Source organism: Pseudochaenichthys georgianus, chromosome 21, assembly GCF_902827115.2.
Source record: "Pseudochaenichthys georgianus chromosome 21, fPseGeo1.2, whole genome shotgun sequence".
In the NCBI taxonomy this organism is placed as follows: domain Eukaryota; kingdom Metazoa; phylum Chordata; class Actinopteri; order Perciformes; family Channichthyidae; genus Pseudochaenichthys; species Pseudochaenichthys georgianus.
Window position 1 is genome coordinate 18,173,626 of NC_047523.1, and position 16,545 is coordinate 18,190,170.

Genomic DNA, 16,545 nt, shown 5'->3' on the forward strand with positions numbered 1-16,545 from the left:
CCTTCAGTGGATATGAGCGTGCAACGTGCATGCATGTGCTCGTGCTGGTCTGCGTGCGTGCATTTAGAGGTGGAAGGGCTTTTTCCCATAGATGAAAGGCCTGCTAAAAACACAATCCATTATCATCCATTACGGGCCATTAGTTTTCCCACCACACTCTTAAGTGAAACAATCCTGTTTATTGATGGAAAAATAAACCCTTTGAGCGAAGGGGGGCGAGCAGATAATTGAAATCAATGATGCATCTGCACACAAATACACAGAGACAGGGGGATTTATAGAGATGTTCACGTGCAAGTGGTTTGTATTAACCTCTGTTTTATTAATACCCAGTAAACAGCTCACAATGTTCTTGTTTAGTTTTATCCTGCCATTCATGCGCTCACTGCCTGGCATGGAAAGACAGTAAATATTCAATGTGGTGTAGTGAGAGCCCCCTCCCTCCCACTCACACACAGCCTGTTAGCGCTCTGCTGTGTTCTGGTGTTCTCTGGCTCGGTCTGTGTGCTGGGGTGGGGGAGGTGTCAGCAGCAAAATAAATAACAAATGCTGTTTACTTTTACTGACACCTTTTATAGCACAACTGTGGAAAAGCCAGAGCTCGATATATATAGCCACAATATTGGTGCATATACTACAAAAAAAACAGCAAATTAGTGTTTTTCATTACATCAGTAAATGCTTGTCACAGCTTAAAAAGCACAACATCTGTCCAATCTATACACCCGTGTGCATTTTAAGTCCATGGCTAATTTGCAGATCAATTTCAGAAAATGATCAAGTAAAAAAATAAAACGGATAAAGGGTCAACATAGGGCTGTGCAATTAATCGTATTTTAATCGCGATTACGATTATGGCTTGCGACGATTATGAAAACAGCATAATTGACAAAATACGATTATTTTGCTGGGTGCGCTTTCGCCCCTCCCTAAAAGCCCACTCGGCCACGTGGGAGTGACATGTGTTGTGAGTGTTCAGCGCGAGCGAAGATGTCAGAACAAGAGCAGCAACTCGTTAAAACGAAGTGTAAAACTATGTCCACTATTTGCAAGTACTTTGTCATTACATTTCACATCGCTAAAGATATGTGCCCAGTTAGCACTGTTAGCAACCAGGGCTTCAAGCAACTTGTCAACACGTTGGACAAGCGTTACGCGATGCCGTCTCGGTATTATTTCAGCAGGTCTGCGCTGCCTGCACTATATGACAAATGCCGTGGGGAAGTTGAGAGAGATGTGGCTTCAGCTGACTACTTTGCTACCACAACAGACCTATGGTCTAGCCCAGGGGTGCCCAACCAGTCGATCGCGAGATGTGTCTAAAAATAGAACAACAATATTCTGTTTTATCGTTAATGTCCTATAACATAATCTTCCTGTGCCAGAATAATGCACTTGAACGCATCAAAGCTTTGTGATTGGCCGGCGTCATGTGTCGGGGCGTGGCTGAGGGTCTTCAGTACAGGTGGCTTGTCACCTGCCTGCGCTCATATCTGAAACCAGACCATGTAAACAGGCTGGTGTTTCTTGCAAAAAATCTTTAAGAGATGACACGAGCAGCCCTACCAGCATTTGCCATGGTGGCCTAAACATTTTTATTTGGTCTTAAATTGTAGTTCAACACTTATTTCCTGTTACTTCTGCACCATGAGAGTTGGCCAGCCTTCAACATTTAACTGAGTGGAATATGTTGAATATGTTTTACCAAAATGTTGGCTATATGTTAAGGAGTTTTCAGTAGGTTGTGACAGTGCACTGCTTCATATTTGATTTAATTTATTTTGGTCTAATTTATTCATATTAATAATATATGTTTAGTATGGTTTTGGAAGTGCGCTCCAACATATTTGTTGATCTTGTTTATTGGTAAAATATTATTTGTTTTAAAGTTCAATAAATGGTCAATGAATAATCGTCAAAATAATCGTGATATCAATTATTGACCCAAATAATCGTGATTATGATTTTTGCCATAATCGCACAGCCCTAGGTCAACATAAGAATTAGGGATGAGACAATTCGGGGTGCAAATAGCATAATTCAAAGAGGCTGAGGTGATTTGGGTCGTTAATTTGCATCAGTGAAATTGGGTCATTGATCATTGAATCGATAAACACTAGGGACAATATTGGATTGGATCCATTGGCATATATGGCCCTATTTTACAAAAAAAGATGCGTCCTATTTGTAATGAAATAAAAATGCTTGTAAATGTAAAGTGATCCAAGTGTTTCAGTAGTATAATAAGTGTATAATGTTGTGAATATAAATTATTTTGTCCAGGTTAATAGTGACATACATGTTTTATGTAGTCCCATGACAAATTAGAATCCATTGTAACTTAGAAAACAACAAAAATGGCTATCTAGAACCTTTAGAGCCATCTTAAAATACTACAAGTGTTTGTGATTCAAAATTTACAATATTTAGAGCACGACAACAATAGTATTACACCACAGATATGCTGCCTTTAGGAATGTATTACAAGATTCGATCTATGATTGATCGCAAGCTAAATGTAACAGCAGAGGAAAGGCTAAGTTGGCACAGTGTCTGCATCTAAACTCATACGGCTGTCATTAATGGAAATGTGGTCTGAAAGAAAAACAAACTAAGTATGGCCACTGTTTAAAATCTGTTTTTATCTACGACCCACTTTAGAAGACTGGAACATCTGGGCATCAGGTGTTTCTATAGTATAACCTTCCGTGAGCCAATGATCGTACAAAACCATCTGCAGAGTGGGCACTGATGGAGGGAACAGTGGGGCAACACAAAGACAGGATTTATCAGAGCTGGACTCTGCTCAGTCTGGTTCCATCTGGTCCAGCCTGCTGTGCCCTCACCGCTCTATACCAGCGTCAGTAGGTCTGACTGAGTCAGGTTGGGTCAGGTTGGGTCACTTCCTCTGTGTGTTGGGAATTCAGGGGATCTCGTTGATCTCTGCACAATGAGCAACGGGCCCAGCACACACTGGCTCTCTGCACCACCAGTGGCAAGATTACATTCAAAACAGCCAGCGGCAGAGATAGCCATCATTATGCCAGCCAAAGCCACATTCCCCTGAGCCTTCACACTCACACTTAGTCTGTATTCAGACTAACAATAGGGATGTGTTGCAGCATCCTCATTTGTTTCAATGAGACCATTTATCTGGCAGAGCAAGGTCTTGAGAAAAAAGATGTAGACTGGTTAATAAAAAGTTGTACTTGTGTACTTGTGCCACAATCTATCGTCATTGGCTCTGTGTTGGCCATTCTAAAAACACACATCATTTGTAATATTATTAGTAGAAATGTAATATCCTGTTTTTACCATTATAGTAGGTCTGATAGGGCAAGTATTTAAACAAAACAAAACATAACTGTATACATCAATAGATGACCATGTCACTGGCTAATACTAATATTAAACTGAAAAAAATAAAAATAAACTTAGATCAAACATTTGATTTTGAAAAAAGGAATTACCCTGAGTCATTGTCTCAATAACATAAGAGTATTAACTAGTCTAGAACTGAACAACTTCAAACAAACTAAGCATGATACATTAATGCAATATCTGACATTAGTTCACAGCCAGATCTCACCACAAACCTACATAATAATGAACAATACTAAGAATAACTTTGAGGGTTAAGGGTTTTACATACAAAAGGAACAGACAATAAGACCATGCACTAAAGTTAACTAGACCCATAACCAAACTCATTTAGCCAAGTTTGCAAACCAGGCCTACATTACCTTTCGTCAAAATACTGTCTTCTATCGGAAACTTTGACAATGAGAACCGCAGCGCAGCACCAAACCACATCCTCAAATACAAAGACTCATGCATGTGAAAATATGCATATTGCATAGGGGTGTAACGGTATCCGTATTCGTCCCGTCACGGTTCGGACGTCACGGTTCGGACGTCACGGTTCGGCACATGCAGTAACACGGCGTAACCGCCTTTTTTTACGAGTGTGAAAAAAGTCTGTCACTCAGGGCAGTATTACACTATATATAATCCAGGGGGCGGTATTGCGCCTAAAAGCCAGCCGCCCGTAAATAAGAAATGAAGAACAAGAACAAAACACAACAAAACGAACACAATACATGAAGAAGAAAAGTTAGTAGCTACGGCGAGTTCACACAACACACAGGAGCTAGAACCCACCTGCTTCTTTTAAATCAGGTGTGTGGGAACATTTCGGGTTCCCTGTGGACTACAACAATGATGGGGTGCGAGTTGTGGATCGGACTAGGACGGTGTGTCGGCATTGTTCGACAGCGGTGCGGTATGCTGGTGGTAACACGTCAAACATGCTCAATCACATCCGAGTCAGTCTCAGTCCCCAGCGAGAGGGCTTTCTCGACGGCAGGTGACCTAGTTACCGCCAACAGATCTGCCCTCACTACTGACAACGTAGACAAACTCATCTTTCTGATGAAAAACTTGAATAGAGTAAAGCTTGAGTACCTTTATTTAGGCATAATGGCCTCACACACTCACAAGTTAATTACACATGTTAGACATTGCTCCTAAAGGTACAGATTTTATTAGTTTTATATTTATTAGTGGTGCACGATAATTATTATATTAGGAATTATGACGTCATCCCGATAAACCCGATAAAAGTACTGTGGTATAGTGGTTTAGGAAGAGGGGAGTTTTTCACAAATCCAGCGATCCCTAACTCATGCCTGGCTGTGACGTAAATGGTGTGAAGCCAGGACAGTAAACAAACATGTCGTCGGTAGTATGGGACTATTTAAAATGTTCAGAGTTAGATAGTTCACTTGCTATTTGTATTAACAAATGCAATGCAGAAGTTCCACGAGGAGGGAAGAAGGCAACGAGCTATAATACTTCCAACCTGATTAGTCACCTGAAACATCGCCATCGCTACGATGGTGTGTTAAAAGCGTACGAAGACGCCTGCGCTGCTAAACTAGCGGCGAATCCAAAGCCAGCTGCAAAGGCACCGGGGCTTTTACCTATCGACGAGGCTTTTGAAAAAGGCAAGAAGTTTGCCAGAGACGACCCCAGGGTTAGTTTTGTCCATAGTAGTAATGCGCATGTAATTTGCTCAATACTAGTCTTTTTCTTACCACCAGGTGTGCAAAAACTAAAAAGGTATATTTAATATATATTATATTATTATCGGTTATCGGTATCGGTCTTGAGAAGCAGGAAGTTATCGGTTTCAAAAAACCAATATCGTGCATCCCTAATATTTATCATTGTATTTTGTTTATATTTTGACATCAGGAGATGTTATACAGTTCTGTATTGCCTTTTATTGATTGTGATTGAAACACTTTCTTATTATTTATTTTAATATTTTCAAGACATTCTTTTTAGGTGTACAGCTTATTTAACCTTTTTGTTTGACATCAGCCAATATAAATAATATGGCCATGAGTGTGTGTGTTACGGTTTGTGGTTTGTTTTTAACTGTGTAATACAGTTAATGATTCCAAATGTTAGAGTTCCTTATTTTCATACCAAAACTTGCACTACAATTAAAAATAAATAACAGCAAAAAAAACTATGCATTTGGGACTTTTTTTTGCTTTTCCTTGTTGTACCGAACCCGTACCGAACCGTGACCCCCCAAACCGAGGTATGAACCGAACCGTTACACCCCTAATATTGCACATTAGAAGACTTTCATACTACTTACATTTTGCTCATTGCCATTTTGTAATCACTGTTTTACTGTGAATGAGCCTATAACCACCAGCAGTCAAGACGCAGCTGTCTCCTCACTCATACGCACAGACCACCCGCCCATTTTGAACATATTCCCTTAATGCAAGGCATGTTAGTGCAAATGCACAATTGACAGCCTCCTTCATTCAAACACACTCTGTAACACACGCACACTATTCTGCACTGACACTCTAAAGAGACCCGGGCGTTTTTTACAACCTCGCCTTAGGAGGTGATTTATGGGGGTTAGGGTCATCCCACACAGGAGCCTCACAGCGGACCCCGGGAATAGAACAACGACTGATATGTCACACAGACCCCCCAGCCCAGCCTTGCTTGTAAACTCAGACCACGAACAGAACAGCTTTTATGGAGATGGGCGGCCCTTCTGCAATTAGTACACAAAGGAAACAGGTTCTGGGTCTTAGTATGGTTCCATTAAAGTGACCTTGACTATCACATATACTTTAATGTCGCAATATACAAAATGGCCTTAATTTGAGGCAGGGAAGTGAAAGGAATCAATACCAGACCCTCCTCTGTTACGACTATGACATTTATATCAATGATTCAATAAAACTGGACATTAACTTTAAGTGCAATCTTATTGTAATCATATAGGCTAGCAAATTGTGTTGTCCAAATGAGTACAAATTGAAAATAAATGCAAACAAAACCCCCGATTTTATTGGTTGAGACGAAAGACAGCTTGTTGATGTATTTTTGCTGGAAATACTATTCTCGGTTCCCTAAACCAATCACTGTGCAGTTTGAACTTGGTTTTTGTTTCTCCTGAACACAAGTGACGCACAACATTTCCAAGAGGTAGGAAACCTCAAATTAAATAAAAAAGTTCTTAACAATTACGAAGACACAGCCATGATCCAGAAACAGTAGCTGGACTGTAAGCAGAAAGAAACATCTTTATATATTCTAAATATTTATTTGGGTACAAATGTAACAGTAACACTAATCAGTATGGCAGTAAGATATTGAAAAGTGTGACCTCAAAGATGGTTATACATCCTAATGAGCAGCTGAAAAGCTCTGTGTGTTCTTATTCATGAGGAGCAAAGATTTACCTAAAAATTATATTTCTATGCTATAATAACATGGGTGCTCAGATTAAATCAGTGGTTTGTCAGTTATTTAAATGCAGAATTGAAGCCTAACCTAACAGTGAATTAAGCTTCAGCTGATTATCAAAAATCAAACATCGCAAGATTGATTTGGCCATGCCTAGCGTGTGAACTTTCTAAGTGTGCAATAGCTAACTTTAGCAGTTATGTTATCAATGAGGTTTGTTGGTTAAGATTAATTGAAATTGTCCAGTTTCAGTTGCAGCCACACATCAGGGAGTGAAACACAGACTTCAACTTCAGGCACTGTCCCCTAATTGTATTCGCGTGACAGCAGGTAAACTACATAGAAATGTACTGTGAGCCTAATTCACCAGGACAATCTTCTCATTTGAAACAAGGGCTTTGGTCTCACCCAAATGCTACTTATCATCAAAGACAATAATCCACCTGACCTCCATAGATTTCACATTCCGCAGAGTTAAACGTCATGTGATAACAGTAGCCATCCTTCAGTATCCATTTACCAGCCCATAAAGAGGGACTGAAACAGAACGAGCATCATTATAAAATCCATGCTACCCTTAACATTCCTAGAATGAAAACCAGTCAAGTCATCAACCTAATCTTTGTAATTATAACTGAGGCATGCAAAACATCCTAGAAACTGGAGGTTATAATAACATTTTCAGAGGTTGGGAAAATGGGTTCAAGTCAAGACTGTAAGAGCGGCTGAAATGTGGACAATTTCCTGTTGTTGGGTGATTAAAATTCCCCTGTAACCTCAGAAATCAGTGCTTGAAACTTGTTGGGAAGGCATTCCAGAGGAGAGCTTTCAGCGGGTTCACAGCATGTTACAACTAAACTGTAACAGCTGGAGGAGTGTCAAAGAGAGATGGGAGAAAGAAGAGCGATAGTGAATATAGAGAGAGCTCTTAATTAAATCAATAAGCTTTCAGTGAAGGAAAGGACTACTGCGCAACACTTTTCATGTCAACTAGTAAACCGACATCCCTTCCTCATGAGTTCAACGGAAAGGTAGAAAGATTATGAATAAGGCCTGCTTTGGGAAACAAAATGAAGTAGTCTTTAATGTTTTGATTCATCTGTCGGATAAGACTAGTTTGCTCCATTTGCAGCAACCTAGCACCTGCCATCTCTAATTAAATAATCCTGCCTCCTCCTTCTTTTTTCCTGCTCTTCAACAACAAAATAATGTGCTGAGAGTGTACAGCGATCTGTGCACCCAACAGAAATTGTGCGCTGTAAGGCAGACTATCAGGATTCAAGAAAGGAGTAAAATGTCGAATCACTGCAGCCACTTGTTAAAGACATGTCACATCCATCTGAACCCTGCACTGTGTCCAACGGAAAGAGGACAGACAGCCTGTGGAAGCCTGGCAATTGTCTGCTGGCTATCAAGAAACACAATGACACTTTTCTTCCCTCACGGCTGCCACAGCAACCAGAAGTCATCCAGCATCAATCCCACACTATGAATGCCGATTGGGTCAACCAGCACACATGTTACAGGAAGCATCTCTCAGTAATCTAGACAAAATGTGCCAATATATGTTTACAACCAATAAAATAAATCAGAAGAAAAAGTAAAGAAATATAATCTCTTACCCATCATCCTCTCCATCACCAGTCTTTAGACCAGCTGATGCAGTTAAGGCACTGGCGGCAGTGGCGTTGCCATCAGCTTCCTGACCCTGGCCAGCGCTGGATCCAGACCCAGCCTCCCTTCCGGACAGCTTGGGCAGCCCCAACAGAGCCGACTGGTGCTGGAGGAGCAGCCGCTGGGCGTCCTGCAGCTGCGTGGTGGTGAAGGTAGGCAGACTGGCATAGAGGGCACTGGCCTGGGCAGCATGAGCCAGAGCCAGGGCGCTGCTGTGGTCATGGGACAAACTGAGAAAAGACGCCTGGCTCTGAGGAACACCCTGCGTGGGCATCCGACCGCTATTCCCAGTGTTGTGGGCTTGGGGGGCGCTCTGAGGGTTGGGTGGAGGCACACTTGATGCAAATACTTGGTTCTGGTGGACTGTTGTGGGCAGCTGGGTCCTCAGATTTTGAATTTGCGTTGGGAGTGACTGTTGTGTCTGCTGCTGGCAGTCCAGGTGGCCTGGGTGGCTCTGAGGCCGCTGGCCAAGACCTGGTGCTCCAACATGAGAGGGCATATTAGAGGAGGAGGTCTGGGTATGAAGCAGTGACTGCTGCAGGCCTCCTATCATCTGACATAATCCGTTAGCAGACCCGGAGGGAGCTGATCCAGTTTGGTTGGACAGAGGTTGAGAGGCAGCCTGGGGGACACCTTGGTGTGAATGGGTGTACTCAGCTGGTCTCACCTGCACCGCGGCTGCTTGGTGGTTAGATTGTGGTTGGTGTGGCAGGGCATAGCCTCCCTGTTGCTGCTGAACACCTACCAGGCCCTGTGTGGAGCCTAAGGGCGGATTAGCAACTGCCTGGGCATAAGTGAGCTGGTGGTGGGGTAAAGCGGATGGCGGTCTGGCGGTCTGGCGGCCTTGCATGGAAACAGGTTGTTGAATGCTAGTTGGAGCCGAGGGGGTAATATCGTGCGGGGGCATGTAAGGTTGGGACACTCCCATGCTTAAACCACTGGGGAGGATTCCTTGATATCCCTGTGGAGGGGAGGCGTGTTGGGGTACTGGGTGTCCCCCAGCATCTCCACTGCACACACTCTCAGTATAATGGCTCAGTGTACTCATAGTGCTACTCACTGAACTTCCACTTGTGCTTTCTCGCTCTGAGGTCCCAGCAAAACTCTCAGAGACAAACTGACGCATGTTGTGAGAGCCAGTCTCCGACGCAGCAGAGCTTGGAGCAGAGGCAGGGGTCTCCTTATCGTAGAATTCAGTGCATAACCATCTTCCCTTCTTAAAGGGTTCAGAGCTAGAGTCCAGCTTCACCACCCGGAAGCGAGAGCTGGTGGTAGCCACAGCAGGGGCTGGAGCTGGGGCAGGCTGGGCAGGGGCCGATGTTACAGGGGCCACAGATGTGTTCGGAGCACTCGCAGGCTGCAGCACGGCAGATCCAACTCTTCCATGGATCCCAGCTGGGACCCCGATCCCTCCAGAGGCACTAACAGCAGAAGTCGTAGTAGTCATAGTAATGTTGGAGTTGATGTTTTGGTGTTGCTGGATCATGTTGACATTAGAGGTGGGGGTTATAAGGTTACCTGCGGCTGTAACAGCACCTCCGCTCCCTGCACTGCTGCTCATCACATTGAAAGGAAAGCCACCACTGCTAGCACTCATGCTTATCCCCCCTCTCACAGGCACGTTGGCAGAGCTCAACATATTCACATTACTAAAAGTGCTGGTCTGGGGATTAACTATGCCAACTGTAGTGTCCATAGCAGAGCTGTGCATTCCAGGGAGGGATCCCGGGGCCACAACCCCCTGGGGCTGAGCGGCAATACTTGGAGGGGCAGCCTGGGAAACATTCTCTTGAGGGCCCCCCAAGTTAGAAGGCATTTTCTGGGTGATACAGGGTACAGCTCCAGAATTGAGGGAAGGTGAAGTGCTCCCAGGCCCAGAGGACAGAGGGTAGACCTGGGCATGGTTGTGATGATGGTGATGATGCACATTCCCGTTCACCATGGTCCCACCATGCTGTTGAGCTTGGTTCATGGCATGTGGGTGTGAAGGCTGGTTGGGGGAGACAGCTCCAGGGGTATCAGCCTCATGGAAATTATTCAGAGTCTCCTCTGAAGAGCTCCTCTCTCCTCCCACTATGTCATTAGGTCTGGATAGAGACATATCCAGTATTTCAGAAGAAGAGAGATCCTCTGTGTGGGACTCATCCAGGTCATCATAGCTTTCGGTGTCCTCTGCAATACTGTTGTTGGTACTCACAGATATCTGAGCTGGAGTCACACTTGTAATCTGGAAGCCACTCTTCTTTTTTATCTGAGCTCCAGTCTGTGTGGGCTGGGGCTGGGCATGCAGATTCAGGCTGTGGGGTGGCATGTGATGGGGACCCGGGGAGGATGACCCAGCAGGGGGTTGGCACTGAATCAACAGGGAAGCTTGATAATCATCGGCCGGGACGTGGCTGTTATTGACCACCGGGTTTGCCGGTGTTGACATCGCGGAACCGCTCCCGCTGCCTGTGTTGCTACCCCTTCTGTGAAAGACAGCCGGGTGCGCCATCTTTCTAACACTGCCAGAGTCTCCTGCAGGGTCCGGATGATGCATTTCGAGAGGATCCGGGGGGAGGTTGCTCTCTGACAGTATGCAATAAGGCTGCAGCTCGTTAACGGCGCCGTTTTGACTACACTTCGACCAACAGACAACACGATCGAAAAATAAATATATTAACCAAGAACTGACTGTTTGCAAATTTCAGGCGAAGTTATGCCAATATTTACAGCCTCTAAAACACGATGAAGTGTTTTACGGTGACAGTTAGCGAGGCAAGAGAAGCTAGTGGCCGCTCGCTGAGTAGCTAGCGAGCTAACGTCAGCTGATGCCAGTGTTAAATCACCAGTGATATCCGTTAGTAGCTTTGTTAAACACAAGATAACATTTTGTAGGTTTTCTAATGATAAACTATGCCACCCGTACTGAAAGCAAATAGCTGCTAGATAAGTTAGCCTTAATGTAGATGCTAGCCTGACATAGGAGTAACGTCAGCTAGCTAGCTGCCAGTCTCCTTCACCGGCTAGCTAAACACAGACTATAGCGAGCCGTTTTAGCTACTGAATGTGCTCAAAGGAATGAAAATGTAAACAAGCAACCTTTCTTCCGGTGCACAGAGATGTATAACCGAATACGATCCCTTAATAGCGGCGTACAAATGTTAAATCCATGCCACTGAATCCTCGTTTTGTCGTTGGTTTTGCTGTATCACTGGTCCTCCCCAGCGTTGTTCAGCGTTGTAGCCTGCCTCCTGCACCGCTGCTGTGGCTCCGTGCTGCCTGTGACGGGCTGAAGGGGAGGGGTGCTCCGTAATATGGCGACCGCGCATGGTCTCTGCTGCCAGACATAAAGCAGTCTGGGAGAGGCGGGGACGAGCCCAATATCAACATCACCGAAAAGAGCCGGAAAGAGCCGAGGACAGGGCGCACCCTCAGATAGATAGATAGATAGCCCCTATCAAAACAGACATAAACATGACAGTTGAAAAAATACATATATGAAGTATATGATAAGGTATTTACATTATACAAAACATTTAATATTGATTATATATATGCTATAATACAGGAAAAATGTGTGGCTTTACTTGAACACATGTAATAATGATATAGCAATATAATCCTCTGTTTATGCTTATTATATTTTAATGTTAATATCGCTGTATTTGACATTATTTCCAATTAGTTTGATTGGTCCAATGTAATACCTGTACTTTTATTTAAGTACATTATATGTACAATTATATAAATGTCAGTCTCCCTGTTTGTAACACAATCAGAGGTATTGATAATAAAGTTGACTTTTGACTTGAAAAAACTGTGACTACTGACAGGTAGACATATGTTATTTAATGATCAAGGGATGGGTATATCTCTGCGGAAATAATAAAAAATAACCCAAAAAACAAATGAATCAGGTTGTAAATATCCTATCAATGAAATCCATCCTTTTGGATCGAGCAAAACATCAACATCACAACAATGTTTCTGAAACAAAGGTGGACAGAGAGCTGCTAGATCTCTCTGCAGACACAGGTTATATACTGAAGGATTATTCTACACACAGGTGCTGTGGGCCTCTCTCTCTCTCTTGTGTGTGTGTGTGTGTGTGTGTGTGTGTGTGTGTGTGTGTGTGTGTGTGTGTGTGTGTGTGTGTGTGTGTGTGTGTGTGTGTGTGTGTGTGTGTGTGTGTGTGTGTGTGTGTGTGTGTGTGTGTGTGTGTGTGTGTGTGTGTGTGTGTGTGTGTGTGTGTGTGTGTGTGTGTGTGTGTGTGTGTGTGTGTGTGTGTGTGTGTGTGTGTGTGTGTGTGTGTGTGTGTGTGTGTGTGTGTGTGTGTGTGTGTGTGTGTGTGTGTGTGTGTGTGTGTGTGTGTGTGTGTGTGAGACATTGTTGGTCTGTAATGCTGCCACTCAAGGTCAATGAACTCTGGTCAAACATCTCCATTTTCTCTGTTCTGGCCTCTTCTTCCTTGATTTTTTCTTGGTAATCCAAAACAAAATCCTTATTACAAAATTATATCAGGTGAATATTTGAATATATATATTTTTTTATATATATATATGTTATGTAACATTACAGTTAGTTTTAATACAGAAGCAAACATTTTGAAACATTATAAAGCTATATTTAATCACTTAAAATATTCATTATAAATATTCACTCAATCAATTCAATTGACTCTTAACAACACAAAGACTTCGCTCTACAAGTTCATCGGCAATAACACCTCCCCATAAAAACGTTTCAAAATCCTACACAAGTCAAGTTTACACAGGCTTCCCTTTAGTGCAGTATATATTTAGCTTGACATTAATTATTCCAAAGCATTGTTAGTTTTGCCGAAGCTACACATTATTCTTCATTCATGAGTGTTTATTTTGCATTTGACTCAATATGTGGATGCTTTAATGCAAGTGACTTTCTGGATCACAATCAGCAGAACTGAGAAAAAAGCTGAATAGCGGATATATTTTTGTTAAAAGATGTATTTTTTTTAGCTCGGTTTTCCAACCTTAGCCATTTGGAATTATGAATGTCAAAACCATTGAACATAAGAGAAGTAAGGAGGGGGGAGTGCTAGAAACAGAGAGAAGAGGAGTTGAGATGGAGGCGGAGGAGCAAGAAGGGAGAGAAGAGAAGCACAGATCGGCTGTCAGGCGGGCAGACAGGCTATATCCATCGATACAAATGATAGAGGGCGAGAGACAGCAGGAGCCTAGTGCAGTGTAAGCGTCTGGTGCTGTCAGCAGCTTTAAATCACACTGGCACTCCACAACAAACAAAAAACACCCAGCACTATTGTACTGCTGCCCCACTATAATGAACAATTTGGACACTAGTTTGATTTTGCAAACACTCCAGTAATAAAATAAACGCTTCTTATGCTCTCTATTTAGCTGATTTGGAAGATATGCAGATGTTGGATGAGCCTCTCATTGGTTGTTTGCTATTTAATTAGACATTAAGAAGGTAGTTAGCGGTGGCTTTTTCTCAGGCTATTTATCAAGTGGGCAGTTCAATTACCAGCTCCTGTCTACAAGCCCTTGAGTAAGACACCGAATCCCAAATTGCTCATCAAATGTAAGTCACTTTGGTTAAAGGCATCTGTCGAATTAATGTAGCACAGGTAACAGGTCATTTCTGCGAACTGCAGTGCAAAGCAATTGGGGAATACACAATTACTGCATGGTTGAACAAATTATCCAAAAGAGGCCCTTGTGTTCTTGTGATTTTCCCTTGAAGAAGAAGAAGATATACTTTATTCATCCCTTACAGGGAAATGTCTTTCCCCACTCTGTTGTGTTTACACACATTACACCAGGGGTGTCAAACTCAAATACACAGTGGGCCAAAATAAAAATATGGGTACTAGTCGAGGGCCGGACTGGTTCGATGTTTATTGCAAAACTTATTGAAATGAAGTTATTGCACATATTAAACCTGGAACTAACAAAGCTTAAATGATTGCCTATAAAAACAACCTTAAACATTAAATAATCAGTTGCATTAATTGTCATTGTCATTTCTTATGATTACATTTTTCCACGGGCCAACAACAGCTTAAAAAAAACTATTTTCCTCAAAGAAAAAACCAAACATGCCCTGTTGTCGCAAGAAAGAAAGTGCAGAAGGAAACATCTATTGAAACTCAGTTTGCTGCTCTGTGATGCTAATTCAAGCCAAATACTTGGCATCTCATCTTGGGTGCAAGTTCATCAATGTTTGGGGTCAGGCTCTGAGCTGAGGAAACCCTCAGGATTGCGTGAAGGTGTGTGTGCAATAAACCGGCGGGCCGGATCTAATAGTAATTAAAAATGATCCTACGGGCCGAAATTAAATCCACCAAGGGCCTGATTTGGCATCCGGGCCTTGAGTTTGACACATGTGCTTTACACACACAGGGGAGGATATACATGCAGAAACACAGAGAATATACATATTGAACTTCACAACTATGCATTTAACAAGATAATATTTTACTTTTTAGCAAGGTACATTGTCTGCCAGGTTAAGTTTTTTTACAGAAAATATATGATAAGGTCATAAAATATGAAACCCTTATAGATGTCACAACCTATACAGTTGGGTGAAATTAAAAGTAAAACATATTTTTGTTTGCATTTTGGTCAAACGACTGTACATTTACTTTAGTAAACAATTTGAATTCTACATTTATTTATAATATAGTATTTTTACATGTGGTGTTGCTTCTTGTAATTAATCTCAGCATGCCAATTGCTTCTGTGAATTCACACACTCTTTAGTTGTCTGAGAGAGGCATTGTTTAGACTAGCTGCATGTATTTGACCATAAATCAATGCTTTCTGAAGTATATAGTTGTCGTACATTGAGAATATAAAGACAGATCTGTGGGAGCAGAGTGGTGGTGGTGATGGTGGTGATGGTGGTGAAACCAACCTAAAATTCTTGAAACAACAGAGGCTTTGGACGTGCAGAGTACAGGGCCATGCCCAGTGATGCGGGCAGGGGGTCTGTGTCTCTGTCTGGGGCTTGTGTCCACTGAGCCTTTCCGCTCTGAATGGAGACCAGAATAGATGCTGGCTTATATTTTCATTGGACAGCCCTCCCAGCAGAAAATCACAGCGTGTGTTACTAGATGTCAAAATACCCAGGCCCACTACATTCATTCATTCATGAATGTTTCTTCCCAAACATACTGCAGAACAAACCCAACTTGGCACTGATGTAAGTCACTGTAACAAAGAATGAGGAACAAATAAATATCACGCACAGTAGAAGATGCAATGGGGTTGATCAGGGCTGAACACAGCTTTTCTAGGTTCATATTTTGCATTTCAAACCTTTATTTATACAGATAAATCCCATTGAGATCATTGATCTCTTTTTCAAGGAAGACCTGGTCAAGTAGTTCCACATGAAACATAAACACATAAATAGAACAACAAAAGGACATCACACAGCATCATTTACATAATTATCCACATAAACAGGTACCAATAGCTTCCGATTGACTAGCATCCAACCGAGCTTTAAAAACATTTAGTGGCACCAGATTGTTCAGTTTCCATTTAATTTGCAGACTATTCCAAGACAGAGGAGCTGCGCATCTAAAAGCTGTCTTCCCTAAGACAGTCCTAGCAGTTGGCACATTTAATAAAACCACAGCATTCGATCTCAGGCAGTAGCCACTTACAATTTTCCGTGAGATCAGGGAGCAGATATAAGATGGAAGTTTCCCTAACATGGCTTTGTATATAAAAATGTACCAGTGACTGAGCCTCCGTACAGTTAGTGAAAGCAAACCAGCCCTTGTATACAGGGTACAGTGATGGGTTAATGCTTTACAGTTTGTCACAAATCTTAGTGCACTGTGATAGGCGGCATCTAACTTGACCAGGCAATTGGCAGGTCCATTCATATACATCAAATCACCATAGTCCAGCACAGGTAAAAAGGTCACAGTGACTAGCCTTTTCCTGGCCTCAAGCGAGAAACAGGACTTGTTCCTGTAGAAGAAACCTAGCCTAACCCTCAGCTTTTTAAGCAGGTTATTGACATGAAGTTTAAAAGTGAGACAATCATCAAGCCAGATACCAAGGTATTTGTAACAGGTAACCACTT

General features: G+C 42.5%; 1 protein-coding gene across 1 annotated transcript in view; it reads right to left on the reverse strand.

The window, feature by feature from the left end:
• The window catches only part of tsc22d1 (TSC22 domain family, member 1), a 43,606-nt gene extending 31,843 nt beyond the window's left edge, over positions 1-11,763 (reverse strand). The window contains exon 1 of the mRNA XM_034109716.1: positions 8,409-11,763. Coding sequence (XP_033965607.1) covers positions 8,409-10,999 — 2,591 coding nt within the window. The 5' untranslated portion in view covers positions 11,000-11,763. The remainder of the gene's footprint in view (positions 1-8,408) is intronic.
• Positions 11,764-16,545: the final 4,782 nt, after the last annotated feature.